General features: G+C 45.3%; 1 protein-coding gene across 1 annotated transcript; it reads left to right on the forward strand.

Annotated features, from left to right (window-relative positions):
* Positions 1-81: 81 nt before the first annotated feature.
* On the forward strand, positions 82-18,351 carry CLCN6 (chloride voltage-gated channel 6). Its single transcript, XM_035557682.2, is given in 24 exon segments — positions 82-181; positions 786-833; positions 835-846; positions 1,901-1,966; positions 2,329-2,394; positions 3,089-3,155; positions 3,557-3,663; positions 3,904-4,030; positions 4,664-4,731; positions 5,141-5,199; positions 5,876-6,008; positions 6,944-7,057; positions 7,296-7,462; positions 8,360-8,486; positions 8,860-8,986; positions 9,319-9,472; positions 9,563-9,722; positions 9,855-9,961; positions 10,252-10,438; positions 11,137-11,294; positions 12,126-12,282; positions 13,009-13,116; positions 13,343-13,468; positions 14,345-18,351. Coding segments are annotated over 24 exon segments (2,610 nt in total). The 5' UTR covers positions 82-97; the 3' UTR covers positions 14,426-18,351.
* Positions 18,352-19,717: the final 1,366 nt, after the last annotated feature.

Consider the following 19,717-nt stretch of genomic DNA (forward strand, 5'->3'; position numbering starts at 1 on the left):
ACCGCGTCGCCCAACGTGCCGCCGCGGCGGGGGTCACGTGGGGGGGGGGGGCTGGGCGCGGGCGGTGCCGGGAGAGGGGCGGCGGCGGCGGCGCAAGATGGCGGGGTGCGGCGCGGGGCTGTGCTGCTGCTGCTGCCCGCGGTGCTGCGGCGAGCGGGAGAGCCGCACCCCTGAGGAGCTGGTACGGCCGCTGCCCCTGCCCCTGCCCCGCTGCCTGCGGGGCTCCTCGCCTCAGCCTCTGGTGCCTCAGCCCCCGCTGTCCCGGTCCCCCAAAGCACCGTTGTTGGCCCCAGCTCCCGCTGGGCCTGGCAGCGCAGCCCCTGCGCCCAGCACCTCAGGCGGTGCCGAGCCTCCTGCCCGCCTCGGGGCTCGTCCTGCCCGGCTCAGCACCGCTCCTGCTGGGGGAGCGGGGTGCGGGGGCAGTGCCCAGCTGCCCAGAGCGGGGTAACGCTGCCCGTGCAAGTATCTTGTCCTGTGCCCCTGTGACTTGTTGATGTGAAGGAGGGGGGGACGGGGGCTTGGCACACTGCTTTACCTCCGCACAGCGGCCCTTCACAACATAGTAACGTAATATATTCGTGCTGAAGGGCAAGCTTTAAGGTAAGGCCCGATATATAGTCACCCCAATGTAAGTGGTGATCTGGTAAATCACACCCAAGCTTTACAACCATCAGTGGGCTAAGTCTTCCCTGATTTTAGCCTTGCTACCAGTGTTTGTGAGCACCAGCGTATGCATGCATTCCCCTGATGTTTTTTCATTCCCATGTTCTTTGTTTGTTTTGTAGACAATCCTAGGAGAAACTCATGAAGAGGAAGATGAGATCCTTCCACGCAAAGGACTATGAGGTGGGAAGTTAACTGATACCAGCTTGTGAAACTGACGTGGCAAGAACTACAGACAGGTTTTGATCTGTTTGAATTTACAATGGGGTAGGCACTTAACTTGCATCACTGTAGCTAGGTTGTATTGGTACCAACAGAAATACCAGGAGCTGTTGTGCTTGCAAACACCCGTTGCTTATCATTTGATGGTGGTGTTTGTAGATTAATGCCCAGTGCTCTGAGTTTGCTGCCCAAGTCAGACTCCTATTGAGAAAATGCGTTTTCTGAATCTGTTACGTTGTTCCTCCGTTTTAACATGAGTTTACAGGCTCTTGTGGTCCTATGTCATCGTGACCGTGAAAAATATCTATAACTAGTTGGTCACTGTTGCTTTACTGCTGTCTGTGGTGTCATGCTGGCTCAAAGCAGATCTTACCTATCACATCCTGATTCTTACAGGAGACTTTTAATTTTTATGTGTTTGTATGGTGGCCCTGAGCTGTTCAGAGCAGTTGCTCTCAGCATGGATGTCGCCAAGTTGTTGCTGTTTGTTTTAACACCAACCTGTTGCTGTTTGGCTTGAAAGGGGAAGCTGATGTGGGTAGAAGCTAACGGTACTTCGTTCCTACAATGGGCAACTATTACTTTTAATTTTCTCCTGTGATAAGGTTAAGAACTGGTGCTGCCTGTCTGGAAAGGAACTCGTTTCTAGCGCTCTTGCTGTAGTGAAGGATTAGATTTCATGTTATCCCCTGCACTGTAAAACTGGACACGTTTAAAGTCTAAATCTGTACATTGTGACTTTAACTTAAAGTTGTGTTAATCACTGGTTTAGTTCTTTCTCATCTTTGGCAGTGAATTTTGGTCTGTTCTTTCACTTCCCAATTCTCTGAGTCTGCCTCTACTGGAAATATTTAAGTGAAGTTGTTTACGGAAGTTCTTCTCCCACAATTGTTTGCCAAACCTACTGTGGGGTTGTAATGACTTCTGTAATCTTTAGCAAGGCCTTCTGCCCATAGCGTTTTGCACAATCTGTAGCAGATGATTCTCTTACATTGCCCTTTTGGCATTCTTCCAGAGCTTGGATTACGATCGCTGTATCAATGACCCATACCTGGAAGTTTTGGAGAGCATGGACAACAAGGTAAGATTTTTTTTTTTTTTTCCTTTCAGTAGCTTGAGAGCTAAAGCTGTAGAAATACCTTCCACTACGGGAAGTTTATTTTTTTCTTCTTTATGGTAGAAATTCTCTCATTTTTTTTGATGAAAAGAGTAAAAAATAAGTGTAGAGATTGTAGCTCCCAGCATCTGTTCTGATCCTCGCTTTCGGAGTGGATGGGGTGTTAAGCACTTCCATCTCTCTGTTTTCAGTTTGCTGTTGTCACTGTGTTCTGTTGATTTATCACTATAGCTGCAATTCACTTGTGGAGCCGAAATCCACCTTTATCTGGTTTCTCTTTGTATGTTGCTTTGACTTGGCTTTTTAAAAATTCTTTTCCTACACAGAAAGCCCGGAAGTATGAAGCAGTGAAGTGGGTGATGGTTTTCGCCATTGGAGTCTGCACAGGACTGGTAAGCGTCATGGTGTTTGGGGAATGAAGACACTTCAGGACACTAGGCAGGGATAATTTAGAAGTCAATGGCAAAAGAGAAAAGAGGAGATACCATTCACTGTCACGAAGTGGAGAGCTTAGTAGTTGGAGGTGGCTTTTGGGAATTACAGCATGTTGCTCATAGATTATTTTCCAAGAGGACTTTTTTTTGCTTTCCTTTCAGATCTTGCTGTGTTTTCTTTGCGAAGTATTCTGGCAAATTCTTTAATTCTGTGTACAGGAAAACTTGTCCAAAGTTAGCGGTTAATCCGATAGGATGCCAGTTTACAGTTGAGCTGTATTTGTTCTGTTTGGCAATACTTTCTTCACTGTACGTGCTTTAAAACTAGTTTTTGCTGACTAGTTAAAGTTAGCTTTTTTCTGTACCCTGAAGTACGTTTTAGGTGTTTTTTAAAAAGAAAAAAAAAGGCTACTAGTTTAATATCCTGAAGTATATCTCTTCAGGAATAATTCTGGGATGGATCTGTCCAAGTGAGAACAAGGGAGGCAGAAGATCTGAGCTTTGTAAGCTACTTTACTCTGAACAATGCTTTTGATTTCCTTTTCCTTTGTCCTCCCTCATGCATACTCATGGTAGGGCTTGCTAGGAGGTGGTCTTTGGTACATGTATGTAGTAATTTCTGATGACAGGTCTGTTTTTTTTTTTTTCATAGGTGGGCCTCTTCGTGGATTTCTTCGTGCGACTCTTTACCCAGCTCAAGTTCCGGGTAGTACAGAGCTGTATCTTTTACCTAGCGTTTGGTGTCTGGTTAGACTTGAGTGACCTTTTTCTTTCTGTTGCTCAGAACAGCTGACTCGTAGACATCTGCTGTCACTCACATCGTTGATTAATCAAGTTTACAACTTCCTTATGTAATTCAGCTCTCGAAACCAAGGAAGTGGTTCGAATACCAATATATGGACAAAGGCTAATCACTGAAAGAGTGACTGGTTTCTCTTCCTTGTATATTAACTCTGAGCTCTGAAAAGGAGACCTGTCTTCTTGATGGGTTGTGTCATCTGTCCTGGCTGGGGTAGGAAGCACAAACTTTGCTCCTGATGCCCATGGGACCCCCAGACAGTACCAAATGGTTGTGTGTTGGTGGGAAGAATGTCGTTTCTGTCCTTGACCCTCTCTGCAGCAGTGGAAGAATGCACAGAGAAAGGCTGTCTTGCCTTGTCTTTGCTGGAGCTGCTGGGGTTCAACCTGACCTTTGTTTTTCTTGCAAGTCTTCTGGTCCTCATCCAAGTAAGATTTAAGTTTGCTGCTGCTCTTTACATAGGCTTCCTTTGCTCTCGTGTGGTCCTGGACATGAAGTTTCCTTCTTGTCCATAGCACTTACTGCCCAAAGGCATTGTACCAACTTCAGAGTGCTAACTGATTTAGCTAAACAGTGTTTCTCGTTCCCTTGCTGTGCTCTCTGACTGCGGTATTGTCAGTCAGCTATGAAGTCAATGCAAGGCAGCGTCAGTGTTTTCCTTTCTGCAGCCTGTGGCAGCTGGATCAGGAATTCCTGAAATTAAGTGCTACCTCAATGGGGTAAAAGTTCCAGGGGTTGTGCGGCTCCGGACAGTCGTGTGCAAAGCTATGGGAGTGCTCTTCAGTGTGGCAGGAGGTAAGAAGTGCTGCGGTGTCTTCATCTTTTTGGGGTAAGAAATCACCGAAGGGGGAGAAATGAAGGGGAAGGGCGTGGAAAGTTTCTCTTTCGTTCCTGTGAAATGATTTTGGGCCGGAGCCAGGTTGTGAGCCCTGGATACATACAGGGAGTAGAAAAGTAGATAAGACAGATGGATCAGGACTATCAGGGGAACAGATACTTTACTAGGTGGTCTAGTCAGAAGTGGCTCTTTGTGGCTCAGTCCAAGAAGGAGACCTGAGAATTCTCCAGAATGCGTTATGTAGAGTAACCTGAAGGCTGTGCTGTAGGCAGAAGGGCATGGTAACCTGGAGAGTTCAGAGTCCTTGAAACAACGGTTTTTGAATACTTCCACCCACTTGGAGTGCAAAGTCTGTGCAAGTCTGCTCACAAACATCTGGGGGGGACACGGGCCAGCAGCTCTCTTCACCTTGAGAGGAGAGGGCGTAGCTGCCTGAACTCAGCTGAGGTTTTGGAAATTACCGAGATACTTTTATGGCCTGGTACAGGGAGGTTGTGCTATGCCATGGCAGTGGTGAGCTGATCTCTCTTGCCATTGTCAGCAGGGGAGAGGGTGGGGAGCATGCTGTCTCATCAGTCCTGTTTTTCCAGGTCTTTTTGTTGGGAAGGAGGGTCCAATGATCCACAGTGGTGCTGTCGTAGGTGCAGGTTTGCCACAGGTTAGTGCTGGCCTGGGTCACTGAGATGGGTGAGCTCTGGAGGCCGTTTATCCCTTTCCTGACTGAAATGCAGCGTTGCATTGGGTTGCCTCTTGGCCACAGTGCTGAGTACCGTGCCTTTGCTTGACTACCATCCTTGGTCTCCCGCGGATGCCTACTCATAGCTCAGTTTGGTGCTAGAGGAGTACAGGGTGTTGGTGTGTCTGTGCTAAGTGGGGCAGAAAAGAAAATGATTCTGTTTGTCACTCTCCCACTGAGGTGGGAGTAGAGCTAAACATCTCTTGTAAGCCAAGAGCAAACTCTGCAGAAGATTGCGTAGAGACCAGCAGTTCACGCCACTGCTTTGTGAGAGTACTGGGAGGAGAAAGTTTCCTTCTCCCGTGTTCCTAAAGCTTTGCTTTCTGTGTAGTTCCAGAGCATCTCTTTGAGGAAGATCCAGTTTAACTTCCCGTATTTCCGCAGTGACAGGTACTGTCTCCAGGATGGGGAGGGGGAGGAAAAGGGGAGAGAGAGAGTGGTGAATGAGCAGACTTCCTCGGGAGGAGGGTGGCAGCCTGGGATGAATCAGGTTTTTTTCAGTTTCTGTCTAGTACCCTGCAGTCTCATTCTGCTGGAGGACAGCACCAGGATACATAACTTGATTCTTCCATGCTACCCTTAAGGAAGGGATCCCGACTCTGGTCTCCATGTTCGTTGATGTTCTCTTGTACTGCTCAGCAAATCTCCACCCATTTAAAACCTTTAATCTGGATGGTTAAATGGCATCATTATTGGTAACAAGGTCAGTTATGCACCTGGTATGAACAAGATTGGACCAGCCTTCTCTGGAGCCTCCTGCAAGTGAACAAGAGCTTGTCCTTCCCTCACTGGAATTCTTTCAAGTGATGCTGGAGCACCGTGGTTTGGGATGTTTCCTCGTATGCTTAGCAGTCACGTAGTGCCACGGTGCTTTGCCCTGTATTGGTGCTCTAGAGAGAGCATATGCTGCTGCAACAACTTACTGAAAAAATGGTGTCTGCAGTGGCCAGTTCTTCTCGCAGCTGTCACTCGTGTATCTGTGGGATATATCAATAAACGGTCCCTTACTTTGCAGAACCTAAGCATGTTCGCAACTCTGCAAAGCTGACGTTGTTTTCCTCTTCAGGGATAAAAGGGACTTTGTATCTGCTGGAGCTGCTGCAGGGGTTGCAGCTGCCTTTGGAGCCCCAATTGGGGGTACTCTTTTCAGCTTGGAAGAAGGTTCCTCCTTCTGGAATCAGGGACTTACGTGGAAAGTGGTAAGTAATGACTCTGGCTCTTTCTGTTTCTCTTTGAGCTGCACCTTGGGGAGAGCTTATCTGTGAGGGCATTTGCATTATCCTGTGTCTCCTGCCCTGCCCTGGTAGGGAAGAGATTGCCTTCTCTATCAGTGCCCCAGAATTACTACAGGTCAATGGCAGAGATTAATCTGGTACTATCTAGAACTGCCGGATAACTCTGTAGGTGGCAGATTTATTGTACCTGAAAGAAAAAGTTTTTGTACCTGGACCTTTGCAGCCCAGTTCTTTGGGAGCAGACAGAATTAACCAGGTGCTGGACTTCTTTCTGCTGTCCTCTGCCTTGGGGAGCTGTATTGCAGCAATGCCCTGTGCCTTCTAGTTACGGATTTCTCTGCCTCGTGCTTGCTTTCATGATGTAGATGGTTTTTCGATGAATGTATCACATCTCATGATGCTTTTGGCATTTCTCATGCCAAATGTCATGTTGATGGGATTCATATAGTCTACTCTTTCACAGCAGGGATGAAATGGGCGAGGGATTTGCCAAAATTGCAACTCTCTCTGAGCCAATGAAGACTTCAATTGCAACTCCAAACAAGCTGTGTTAGTGCCTTGTAATTGATTTCTAACTACAAATCAGCATCTGTGACAAAAAAAAAAGTCACTGCAGGAATTACTGGGTGAAATTCCTAACTCTTCTTGTGAGAGAAACCAGATCAGATAGGGTAGTGCGTTCTGGCCCTGCTCTCTGCTGCAGCAGGGAGTGGGCACTAAAACCGCAGTAGGACCGTTGTTGTAAAGCTTGATGTTCCATAAGCTTGATGTTCACGTAGCTTGATGTCCGTTGTCATAAATGCTTTGATCACATTGAACCATAAGTCTCAAGGAAGAGCTAACTGTGCCAGTCTTAATTTGGGGAGTTTTTATTTCTTCTAATTTTTCAACTTCCTTAGCTTTTCTGTTCCATGGCTGCCACCTTCACCCTGAATTTCTTCCGCTCTGGGATTCAGTTTGGAAGTTGGGGATCTTTCCAGCTCCCTGGGCTGCTCAACTTTGGGGAGTTTAAGGTAAAATTTAGTGCTATTATTTTTCCCCCTTTAATCTCCTGTCAGTTCAGTGTTTTTCTGGTTTTGTGGTTACGTGCTTGTATTTGAGTAGCTGATGTGTAGCAGGAACACACTGGTAGCCTATGGCAGTGTTCTGCTATGGTCATTGCTGCTGAAAGTCTCCTGCTGTCAAGACAGAAAGAAGTGTTGGTAGGAAATTGCAATGCCGAATGCTTTTCTTACATTTTTTTGCATGTAGTGCTCTGAGTCTGATAAGAAATGCCACCTCTGGACAGCTGTGGACTTGGGGTTCTTCATTCTGATGGGGATCGTAGGAGGCCTTCTTGGAGCCACCTTCAACTGCTTAAACAAGAGGCTCGCCAAGTACCGCATGCGAAATGTGCATCCGAAACCAAAGCTGGTCAGGTATTTGTGCTTTCTTGTCTTGAGTTCGTGCGGGTGTGTCTGATCTGTGTTCAGTGTCCCAGTGCAAATGCGTTGATCTGGAAGACCACTGGGAGGGGCTGGTGGAAAACCTGTTCCTATTTGTTATTGAAATCAAAAATGAAGCATCCATGGAACTTAAATGAACACCAGAAACCAGATGTTACAATCTCTCTACATTTCTGTAATTACTATGGTGTTGTAAGGAAAGCTGTAACCCTCTTCTAATGGCTGTGAGGAGTGCTCTTTATCATAGTGGCTACAGCTGAGCAAACTGGAGCTTCGTCTCCATGCGGGATTTTTGTCTTGTCCAAACAGATGTGGAAAGAATAGCTGAATCCAGCTTTTTTACATTATTATTATCTCAGATAATTAAATCCACAACTGAGCTCTGTGGTATTTAGAGAATTGCCATGTAATTCTGGAAAATAATGTCTGGTGTAGACAGAATTCCTAAATAAGAAGCTCATTAAAAAAAAAAAAAAAGTATTTCAGTAGCTAGAAAAGAAATATGAAAGACTATGCATCAGTCTGTCCAGTTCTGTCTAGACGAGACAGACTTTTTACCCTGTAAAAATATAGAGAACATTGTTTCCATGTGAACAGTCTCATCACCAAACCCTGCCCTTTAGGTTTTTATATGTGTCTGTGTTCTGAGAGCAGAAATAGCGCCGTTTTGGGGCCGGCAATGAAAAAGGGAAGTTAAGTTAATCCTGGCAACCGAGCCATAATTCAGCTTGACTTGCAAGCTCCCCTGCTTCAAATATTAAGCTGCTGTGACTGCTGCTTCTTACAACCATTTAAAAGTTGTGAAGAGGCTGGACTGGGTTACAGGTCTGAGTGCAGCTTCAGTGTATGGTTTCTGCTGTGTGCTTGCAGAGTCTTGGAGAGCCTGCTGGTGTCGCTGACTACCACGGTCGTAGTTTTTGTAGCCTCCATGGTTCTGGGGGAATGCCGGCAGATGTCTTCCACGAGTCACAGTGGCAATGACACTTTGAGCGTGCAGGTGAGGAATCTTCCATGAAGATTGTAGGTCTCCTTCGTATTGTTCCTCCCTTCAGAGGAGCACAGGCAGGTATTGAGCCTTGATGGCATGCAGCACCTACAGAGAACTTGAGTTAAAACCTGTGGACATTTGTAGGACCTTAAAGTAACAATGAAAGCTGCGCTTTCTGCTTTTGTAGTTTGACAAAGCAGCTCAGACTGTGAATCAGGGAGCCTACTGTCTGCAGGCCTAATGTCTGCTATTGATATTTTGGTCTGAACATGTCAAACTGTGGGCGGACACCGTATACAGAAGGGTAACTCCTGTTCTGCACGAAGGCTAACATAGCAGGGAGTGGATTTTAACTGTTCATGTCCTTTGTGTCCTGCATCAGGGTATGTCGGAAGATGTGAATTCAAGCATCAAAACTTTTTTCTGCCCAAATGAAACCTACAATGACATGGCCACACTCTTCTTCAACCCTCAGGAGTCAGCTATCCTGCAGCTCTTCCACCAAGATGGTGAGTAGCTAGCAGACAATGCCTCATGCCATCCTCAGGCTTCAGAGCTTCATCTTGCTTGAAACAGTTTTGTTAAATGGACCACAAAGCTAACAGCCTCTTCAAGCCTTTATGGCTCAAGAGGACTGCTGGTACAACAGCTTAACATCCCCTCTCTGGGAAGAAAGGTCTGCTTTTCCTTTTTTTCCACTTATTCAATGTTTTCGTGTGTGTTTGGACTGGAAGACTGTTTTGAGATGGGTCTGCTGTGAGCTGAGGGGTGGATGGTGTGAGACTTACCATCTGTCCAGCAGGCCTTTTCCCCTCTAGTCATGATTCTTCTTGTGTTACAGGTACTTTCAGCCCAGTCACACTCTCCTTGTTCTTCCTTCTCTATTTCTTACTTTCCTGCTGGACATACGGGATCTCTGTGCCCAGTGGTCTCTTTGTGCCATCACTGCTTTGTGGGGCTGCCTTCGGACGCCTGGTCGCCAACCTCCTCAAAAGGTGCATTGAGTGTGTGTGAGAGATGTGCTGCAAATGCATGCTGACCTCTCAGTCAGGTTATTCTAATCTCGGGGCTCTGTCTTGCCCTAGCTACATCGGCCTGGATCACATCTACTCAGGAACCTTTGCACTGATCGGAGCAGCAGCATTCCTGGGAGGAGTGGTCCGGATGACAATTAGCCTGACTGTCATCCTAATTGAATCCACTAATGAGATCACCTATGGGCTCCCGATAATGATCACCCTCATGGTGAGTGCAGGGTCTTGGCTCTAGCTTCTTGAACATGTACTAGCTGTAAACCTCTTCCTTTCAGGGCAGTGATGAGCCAAGAAGTCTTGTATTTGGATCAACAACTCAGTACACCCTCTGTTTGTTCTGCAGGTAGCCAAGTGGACAGGAGACTTTTTCAACAAAGGCATCTATGACATCCATGTGAACTTGCGAGGCGTACCTCTCCTGGAGTGGGAAACAGAGGTGGAAATGGATAAGTAAGGCTGCTCCTCTTGGCAGGACTGTGGGTTAGAGTTTGTCATAGGGTTCTTGGCTCAGAAAGGAATGCTGTAATGGGGGATGATGCGTCATGTCCAATGAACCTGGCTGCACCAACTGCTGTGAGAAGAGTTGAAAGTTGTGCATCAGGCCTGCAGCAGGAAAGAGGTGCCTGGAGCCCTTGCTGGGGAGGAGTGGACAGGTGGAGATCTGAGAAATGAATTTGTGAGGCTTGGGAAGAAGCTTGTTATGAAGCATGGAGCGATCTTGGGTTTTTCTGTTTCCTCAGACTACGAGCCAGTGACATCATGGAACCCAACCTGACTTACGTCTACCCCCACACCCGTATTCAATCCCTTGTTAGCATCTTGCGCACAACAGTTCATCACGCTTTCCCTGTCGTGACTGAGAACCGGGGCAATGAGAGGGAGTTCATGAAGGGAAATCAGCTGATAAGTAACAACATCAAATTCAAGGTAAGAAGTTCATTGTTCAGTAGGTTGAAAGGGTAAAGAGCTTGGTTGTGCAGGTAGAAGGTCCCTTCCTTTATTATCATAGAATCATTCAGATTGGAAAAGACCTTTAAGAATCATCTAGTCCAACCTTTAACCTGTACTGACAATTTTAATATTGTTCAATGCAGGATTCAGATCAGACATGAGCAATTACTGAAATACAGAGTTTTCAGAAATGCAATTTCATTCCATTCTCCTGGTTATGACAAAGGCAGAACAGTGGTCTGCGTTAGTATAGAAGCAAAACTGAACAGGACTTTAAGTAACCAGTTTAGTATAGAGGTGGAAAAATCTTGGATTCAGCACTGAAGTACTGAACCCGCCCTTGAGATCAGGAATGGTTGCCTAACTGCTTCTCTCCTTCGCGGGAGGGGGAATGGGGAGAATGCTTTAACTTCCTGGGAAACTTGAAATTTAAGGTTGGAATAAGCCACGTGTTTGTGGCGTACCTGTGCTCTAGCAAAAAGGGTGCCTGACTTCCTAAATTGCAGATTTCCTGCCAGAGGAGAGTACAGTCCTACTAGCTATTCTTACAACTACTGCGACAGCACTAAGGAACACTTTATCTGGTGATTGAAAGCTACAAAAAATAATTTAGTTAGCTACTCTTTGATAATTGTTGACCTGCTTAATGGGTATCTGAAAATTGTTGTATCCAGAAATCTAGCATTCTCACCCGAGCTGGAGAGCAGCGCAAACGGAGTCAGTCCATGAAGTCCTACCCTTCAAGTGAGTTGCGTAACATGTGTGACGAGCACATAACAACGGAGGAGCCACCAGAGAAGGAGGATTTGCTACAACAGATGCTAGAGAGAAGGTGAGATACTAGTAGGAACAAAGGTAGGGAAACAAGGTATTTCTTAACATTGGGATGTGTTGTGGTGCTTTGTACAGTCCCTGTTATTTCATATGCTGGAGGAAACAGTACAAGTATCCATGTTGTCAGGAGAAGTAACTTGTCAGTACCCATCAGAGAGTGCTGGGACCCAAACCTGTGCCTGAGTCCTGGGCTAATGACTTGATGACTCAATTGTTAAATTTCCATCAAACACCTGCCCAAAAAGTATTTCCTGGAGAGGATAGAATACCTGGGGAAATGACTTGTCTTTAGAAATTAGTGCCCTCTTGTCCACAAAAACCTGAGGGCTCTGCAAAGCTCACTCTTTAAAAGAGAAGAGCTAATGACCTTGTTACCATACTACTTAATAACATCTTTCTGGTAACTGGGCTGAGTCACTAGACTTTTACTGCAGTTATTTCACGCAAAAGCCCGGTGTAGTTAATCAGTTTCTAACCTACTGATTGTGACATGTACAGGTGAAGTTATGACCTGACACTCTATCACATGCTTCAGCTGTTACTAGAATCTGAGTAATTTGGCACTGAAAATTGCTTCAGTAGCAAGTGATCTGAAACTGAGAGTTAGGAGACTGTCTCCATTTTACTGCTTGTGTAATGCTCTGTATAATGGCACTTGACTGTTCTCTGATAGTTTGCTTGGAGAAAAGGCTTGCTTGTCTCTAGAAAGAATCCCTGAAATATTCTGGGGAAGGTTGCAAAGAGATGAAATAGCTGTTGGTTTGGAGGATGGTGTGTGTGTGTCTCGTTAGGTTCAAGTGACTTACAATATGTATTCGATCTGTTGCAGATATACGCCTTACCCCAATCTGTACCCTGACCAGTCTCCCAGTGAAGAGTGGACCATGGAGGAACGCTTCAGACCTCTGACCTTCCATGGCTTGATCTTGCGTTCGCAGCTGGTCACCCTCCTTGTCAGGGGAGTTTGTTACTCCGAGAGCCAGTCAGTAAGTCTGCCTAATCTGGAGTTGTAGCAGACATCTCCACCCTCTGAGCTAAGCAAGTTGGGGATGATATTTATAAGCTGCCATGAAGGATTCACCTATTTTTCCATTTTAAGGAATGCATCTTTGCTTTAAAAGCTGAAGACAGGTAATGTGAATTCTCCCTTGCAGCTCTAGAAGAAAGAGAATGGAATTTCTGTTTAAGCAGCCCAAGGAAGAGAGAACAGCTACTGCATTTGGGGGGAAAAAAAGCAACAACCAACAGAGTCTGCATAAAGATGCAGTCAAAACTGGAGAATGGAGGGCAGATCTTAAATACAAACAGGGAAACCGGCGGCATATACTTTGTGTTCTTAATGTCATGTGCCAAGGTCTTTGGAGATTGGCAGCTGTATTGCTAAGATCACTGTGAGCATTTGTGTTTGAGGCCCAGCTTCCACAGTGCTATTTTGTTGCTGCTCTCCAGTGTTGAGTGTAGATATTTCAGAGGTTGGAGAGTATATCCATAAATCTCTGAACTCAATGCTTGTATGGGTTTGCACTTCCATTGCTGAATTCTGCAAAGGCATTCCTAACATCTCTGTTCAGAAGTTTTGTGTGTGGGCATGGAGGGAAGGCAGTCTGGGTAAGCACAGGGCGTTGGGAGGCATCATTTGCTGTGCTGCTTGCAGGCTGTGTACTCTCATGGAAGGCAACACATTGATTTGGTGGCATTTGGTTTAATTTCAGAGTGCAAGTCAGCCTCGTTTATCCCATGCAGAGATGTCAGAGGATTACCCTCGCTATCCAGATATCCATGACCTGGACCTCACATTGCTGAACCCTCGCATGATAGTGGTAAGAGATGCACTGTGATGTGATAGTAAGACTCTGCCTGTCTACTTTAGCTTCCTTCTAGATTTGATTTCTGCCTGAGGGTGAATGGACTGGCAAACTTCTGGTATTTATTAGGAGTTCTTAACATTTCAGTGAATTAGAGCAGCTGTAGCAATTGCTTGTTAGTGATTCTTGGAACTACTGAAAACGCCTCTTGTAAATAACATCATTATTTCTTCTTTCTTAGGATGTCACCCCATACATGAACCCGTCGCCCTTTGCTGTCTCTCCAAACACTCATGTGTCGCAAGTCTTTAACCTGTTCAGGACAATGGGACTCAGACATCTACCAGTTGTGAATGCAGTCGGAGAGGTAAGTCCTTATCTCAGTTTTGTCTTAGCTGAGTAAGGAAGCAGATGTGGTTTTTGCAATGCTTTCCCCTTTGAGAGAGTTGAGATCTGTTTTAACATCAAACAGGTATGTTTTAATGGGATCAGAATGTGATCTTAAGGCTCTGAAGCAGTTGATTGATGTGACTTCATTACCATCCTTAGTGTCCAAGTCTGCTCCCCACCTTCACCCCAAAGGACAGGACACGCAGTCTGTCTCCTTTCTCAAGTTGGCAGCATGTGGAAGCTGTTACTGTCTTGCACCTTTTGACAGTCCTTGAGCTCATCAGAGGTCACTAATTTGGCTTCCCCTTTGGCAGCTTTATTTGAGGCCAAGAGCAGGATTTCCCGAATGTTGGGCAGGAGGTTTTTCTTTTGGACAGAAACTTGCATTCTGTTCTTACTCATAGGGGTAGAAAAATAAAGAAGCTTTTGAACGGTTTGCGCTTGATTCACTGTACTTATCTCTTTGCCATCTACAGTGCTCAGAAATAGTCAGTAGGTGTCAGTAACTTCCTATCAGCATAATGAGAAACTTTCCTTAAGCCTGAACAAGGAAGCAAAATCCTGATGATGATAATAGCCTGAGCTGGTCTTTCCTTATGAGGCAGCAGTGCTTTTTTTCTTTTTTTGCCTCTAGATGTTCCTAATAGTAGGTATGTGCTGGGAGAGTGGGGTGTCTGTTCTGGTGAAACTTGAGCTTGAACCCACTGTAACTCTGCATTGGTCGAGAAGTACTTGAAGGTTCTCACATGTTTTTTTGGGGTTGGAAAGTACAACGGCTCTACCACGCACGTCTCTTAGTGGCACATCTGTGATACTGACATATCATTTTTTTCCTTTTTTCTTCCTCTTTAAGATTGTTGGGATAATCACTCGGCACAACCTGACCCATGAATTTCTGCAGGCAAGACTGAGACAACACTATCAGACCATTTGATGCCCCTGCCCCACTGCCGGTGTGGCTACCTCCCTCTTCCAAGCCTGCACACGCGCTCGCATTCTGCTTGGACCCCACAAGGCCCAAGACTTGCCGTTTGGCTTCTCACACGCATATCAAGCCTGGGGAGCTGGAAAACATCTTGCTAGCCAGAGAATTAGAGGAGCTGCTTGAGCCCGGAGCTGTTGACTGGTCTCAGGCACTTGGTTTGATCACTCTTGATCCAGGTTTTATTTTTTTTTCTGTGCGCCCAGCCTTTCATGAGATGTTGTCTTGACATTATACATTCTGCTTTTTTTTGTTTTGAGGCTTGGACAAAAGAACCATCTAGCTCCACTGTGTCCTGTGCAGAGAACTGCAGCATCTTTTCCGTGTCTACCTGTGCGTTTATTTCCCTCTTCCTCCCTTGTTACTGCAACTGTTGCCTTACTTGTGTGAGAGGGGGTTGCTGTCAACGCTGAGAGGAGATAATGAAGTTTGCAGTTATCAAATAGCTGCTTTGCAGGATGGCTTTTCTCAAAAGTGGTATAAAAAGCCAATTCTTTGGAAATGCACATCTCTTTGTGGGTGTTCCCAGTTGCCCATATTTTTCCACTCTGGCTTTCTTTTTTTTCCTTTTTTTTCTACTCCTTACATGGGAGTGTCCTTGCTGTGACGTTTTTGACAACAGCTGACTTCAGAGAGCATCTCAGAGAATCAGGAGTTCTGAACAGTTCAATTCAATTTACTGTTTGGATTATAAATGTTCAATACTTTTGCAGAGCATCTCAGAGAAGGAGGCTTTCTTTTTCCCTCTTAGCTGTTGTTACTCTTATCTCCCTGTAAGAGAGTCTACTAAGGTACTCAACTTGTGGTACTCCACTTTGTCACTACCCTGACGCACCTGTATTTATAGGCACGGTGTCCTTTCCAGCTATGGCCATAGACCAGGGAACCCCGCTTCCTCAGAGCATGGAGAATTGTGGATTTCTGGAGGCAGTTGTAACCGCCATGTCTCTGGTTTTCATTGAGTTACTTCTGTGTTGTGAAAGGAGCTGGCGTAACTTTAGGCTGCTGTACAGGAAGGGTACTTAGTGCTAGTAACTAGCAGGCAGGATTATACTGCAGCTTGATAAGTGGGGCTGTCTGGCTTTAAAAACTCTTGGGTAATGTTTGCAGCTGCAACGGCCAAATGTCTGTAAGGGTAAAATCAGTACTTAGGAGCCAGTTGCAGCCAGTTCACTGCTTTAGCAGGTACCATCCTGGCCAGCACCTGTATTGTTCCAGCAGGCACCTGCCTTTGTGAGTTTTGCATACAGATAACCCCGAGTGGGAAGCCAGCGTTGTGCCTCTGGGGACTGCAGAGCTGATTGGCTTGATAAGGCACAGAGCATTCTCTCAGCCAAGAGACTGGGCTAAGTAACATGGGGAATGTATCCTGGGAAAGCTTCTGCACAGCCTCCAAGCACCCCTGTTAACCTGTTGTCTGCCATAAGGAGCCAGCTAGATGAGAGCTGCGGCAGAAGGAAATCAGACACTGTTCCATCTCCTGAAATCGGGAACTCACCTATGTTGAAAATTCTCCTGAATAAGCGTAGCAGAATTGTGCTCTTTCCTTGCGTGTCAAAACACTACTTCTGTTAGAGCAGCCTCTTTGTGGAAGCTGACTGTTGCAGGGCAGTGCTTTGCAAGCTGCTGACACCTGCTACAGTTAGGGCTAGGAGGTTTTGTGCCCAGGGCACCAGCCATAGTCTTGATGTAGGGCTCTTTAAGTCACGGGGGCTCTTTAAACATTCGTGTAGTCTTTGCAGTCCAGGTAGTTGTGGGACAGATGTGTTCTCTGGCTGTGCTTGCAATAAACACAGATGAGTCACTGGATGCTCTTGATTTCTGTCCTGCAGATGAGAGAAAGCTTGGTCTTATGAGCAGTTCCTGAGGCAAAATTTTAGGGTGGAATTGATCCTTGTCGTACAGGGCATAGCACAGCTCAGCTGGAAAGTTTTTTAGCAAAGCTGTTCATAAACACTTAGATTTATTTTTTTTATCTTTTATTCCTCTCCATTGACGTCTGGAGGCCTTGTTTTTTCTTTCAGTGTTCTTTCTCTCCTGCCTTCTTATTAGGCCTTCTTACTAAGAGAGGAATGGTGGATCTTTGTTTTCAGGAATGGATGTTACAGCATTTCCACAAAGGAAAGAATGGGCTGTGGTACATGCACTAGCAGTTGTTGCAAGGGAAGCTGGATCCTTTGTTAAACATGGTGAGTGTCCAGGGCTTCTTGGGAGAGGACCTATGCTAAAGAGCAGAGAACACAATTCATTCTTTTTCTTACTGTGGAGCTTGCAACAACAGCTCTTGTCTCCGCCACTAAAGTTGTTTTGCTGGCTTCTGAATATCTTAGTTCTATTTCAGGTAAGGCATGCAAGCTCTTAAACTTTCTAGAGTAAAACAAAGGTGTTTTCCTAGAGCTAGTACCCGCCTTGTGCCTTTCAATCTGAACTCCTTAGCTGGGACAGATGTAGCATTGTTCCTAGAGCACACAAGTCAGCATTGTCCTCTGCTTTTGACTTGCAAGTTGTTTCCCAGTTGGTAGGGTAAGGACGTTTTCTCTGGATAGTCTGTGTAGCTGGTTTCTAAATGCCTGTGTTCCCTGAGCACTGGTTGTGCACTGAGCTGCCCCAAGGAACTTCCAGCACCCCTTTGCGCTCCCCGAAGCTGGACTGTGGGTTTGAAATATGCTTCTGGTAACCTACCTTTCATTCAAAGGATTTGTGCTCTTGGGTAGTTACAAATTACAGGAATTCTGTTTTGGGATTTCAGATCCTTCTAGTGTGGAATTCACAATCCCATACTGTCAGAAAACCTCTCAAGAGTGCCCTCTCTCTGGGGTAAATCCTTTTCCTATCGCTTATGATGAGTGACTGCATGTGGAAGGTTCCTTCAGTCTGTGCACCTGAACCTGAGGTCCTTAGATTGTTGCCTTGAGCCAGTCATCTCCTGTTTTATTTGTGAACGTGAGCTGCAGCAGTATATTTTGCTGTAGAATGTCTTACCCTTACTATTAAGGCCTGTAGTTAGGTGATCCAGAGAAGACAGAAAAATCCTGCTAAAGTTTGAGCACCAGCTGTGTTTCCCTGTGAGAGCTGGCTGTGAGCACTGTCTGCTCTGCCTGTGCATCTGTCTTATTCAGGACTTTCAGCTGGAAAACACGCCTGTTTCACTCCTTCGGTAAGGAATTTTTAAGTAGTGATGGTGGGGGACCCTGTCGGCCTTTTTAAAGGGAAATCTGAGTGTGCAATCACCAGTTACGTAGTTTGCAGAAAGGAAGTTACAAGTTCATGTGACACCTGGAGATGCAGCATTTTACCTCTGACTGAAGACTGCTGCAAAGAGCTTGAGTTGAATTAGTCCTGTTCTCACACTTTGCTGGTCACTAAATTCCTTTCTAACAACATGCTAGCTGCTTTTGTTCTGGCTACTTAGTGGTTTACCAAGAAACTTGTAGCATAGGTGCCTATAACTTTTTACTCAGAGCAACACTAAAGGAACAGTAACCAAGAACTGGATTAGTACTGATATGGCAGAAGTTTGGGGTAATATGGGGCACTCTCCCCGCCTCATGTTTTCCTGTGCAGTGTTAATTATGCAGTTTTGAATTAACTTACTGTGAGCCATTCCAATGGTAGCAAGTTACCTTTCCATTTGTTTTTTTGCACTGTTTTTGTTATAAAATGATGTAAGCTAATTCCACAATGTATATAAACTGTATTTTTTTTAAATTTGTATGAACATATTTTTATTTGAATTATGGCACTTGGGAAGTATTCATGTAACCATAACATGTCCGAGAGTAAAATGTTTGTGTGTCTCTTCAGCACTTCAAAGCCTCTTCATGTTTCTAGTGTTGTTTTATTTTTTGTCCTTTACTGTAATAAAACTGGTAGAACATTGCAGTATTCAAGAACATGATTTGGGATAGATGAGTAGTTGCTATTTATAAGCTGTCTGGATCTGACAGTTTCACAGAAGGTGCCCTGAGGCTGGGCAGAAATAGAAGTTGTTATAAACCTTTAGGCTGCAACCGCTCTAGCCCCTTGTTCTCTCACAACAAAGGGAAGGAATTAACAAATGTATGATAAGGAGATGAATTGTGCACACTGTGCTAGACGTGACTGCTGCTTTTCTTATCTGGGAGCTCTTGCTTTCTGCCCTCCTGTAGGTAAGTTAATGAAAGATATTTAGAGTGTAGTGTTGCACCTCTTGTTTTACAGGTGATTTCTCCCAGTGTGAAAAATCTTGGTTTCATCTTTAGCCCTTATTTAGTTTGTGGCTATACAGAAAAGAACCTGTGACAATTTTTGATCTTTCATCACTTGCTTAGGCCTGAATTGTGAGCAAGTACAGTCTTTGAGCACTGTAGTATTTGGCCCAAAAACTCACCATCTTTCCATGCTTGTTTTTCTTCACCGGGTAGCTGTGTTATACAGGATGCATGTAGTAGCTCGCTGATTCACTCTCACACAAAGTCAGCCAGCAGCTCATCTGGCTCCTGCCATCAGTCTCCTGTTTGGTGTGTATGTAATGACACAGAGGGAGGGCCTGAAATTGATAAAAGCATCTGTTGGGAGGAGATAGCAGAAAATCTGGGGTTGGGAGCAAAATAAGAAGTGATGTAGCCTGCCTAATTAAGCTGTGCTCCTATTATTCAGAAGAGATTCAGCAGGAGAGTAAGTGGGGGAATTCTGCTTCAGTTCTGCTACTGTCTTCAGACATAAATACAGTAATGTAGGAGGAAGTGAGAGCAGTTAATTTTCGTTCTAAAACCGAGGCACATCAACTGCTGCTTTAGAGTAACAGTAAATAAGGGAGGCAATAGACTGTCTTTTGCCTTTCTCCCTCAAATTTCACACACACAAAAAAGGGAGGTGTCTGGCACATTTATGCTTAAAGCAAATGGCTTCATGTTTAGATTAAAACCCCTTTCTACTGAGGTTTATAGGCTCATAAATCCAACCATGTGTTGTGACCCCAGTACTTGTAAACTGTGTTCTTAACAGAAGAACTTAGTGTTTGGTGAAATTTTCTTCTGCTTTGCTGACAGGAGGCAAGCCACTAGCTTCAGCGAGCATATACACGTACAAGTGTGTATCTTGCAGCACCCACAGGAAGAAACAGCATGACTGCCCCAGGCTTTCGTTGCACTTATGCGTTTGATGAGATAATGAAGTTGCTCTTCTTGTCCAAGGTGCTGAAATGCTTTTCAGCATCAGCGAGAGACACTAGGCTTCTTTAACATCCACTGTAGTTTTTGAATT

Source organism: Cygnus atratus, chromosome 21 (assembly GCF_013377495.2).
Source record: "Cygnus atratus isolate AKBS03 ecotype Queensland, Australia chromosome 21, CAtr_DNAZoo_HiC_assembly, whole genome shotgun sequence".
NCBI classification, from domain to species: domain Eukaryota; kingdom Metazoa; phylum Chordata; class Aves; order Anseriformes; family Anatidae; genus Cygnus; species Cygnus atratus.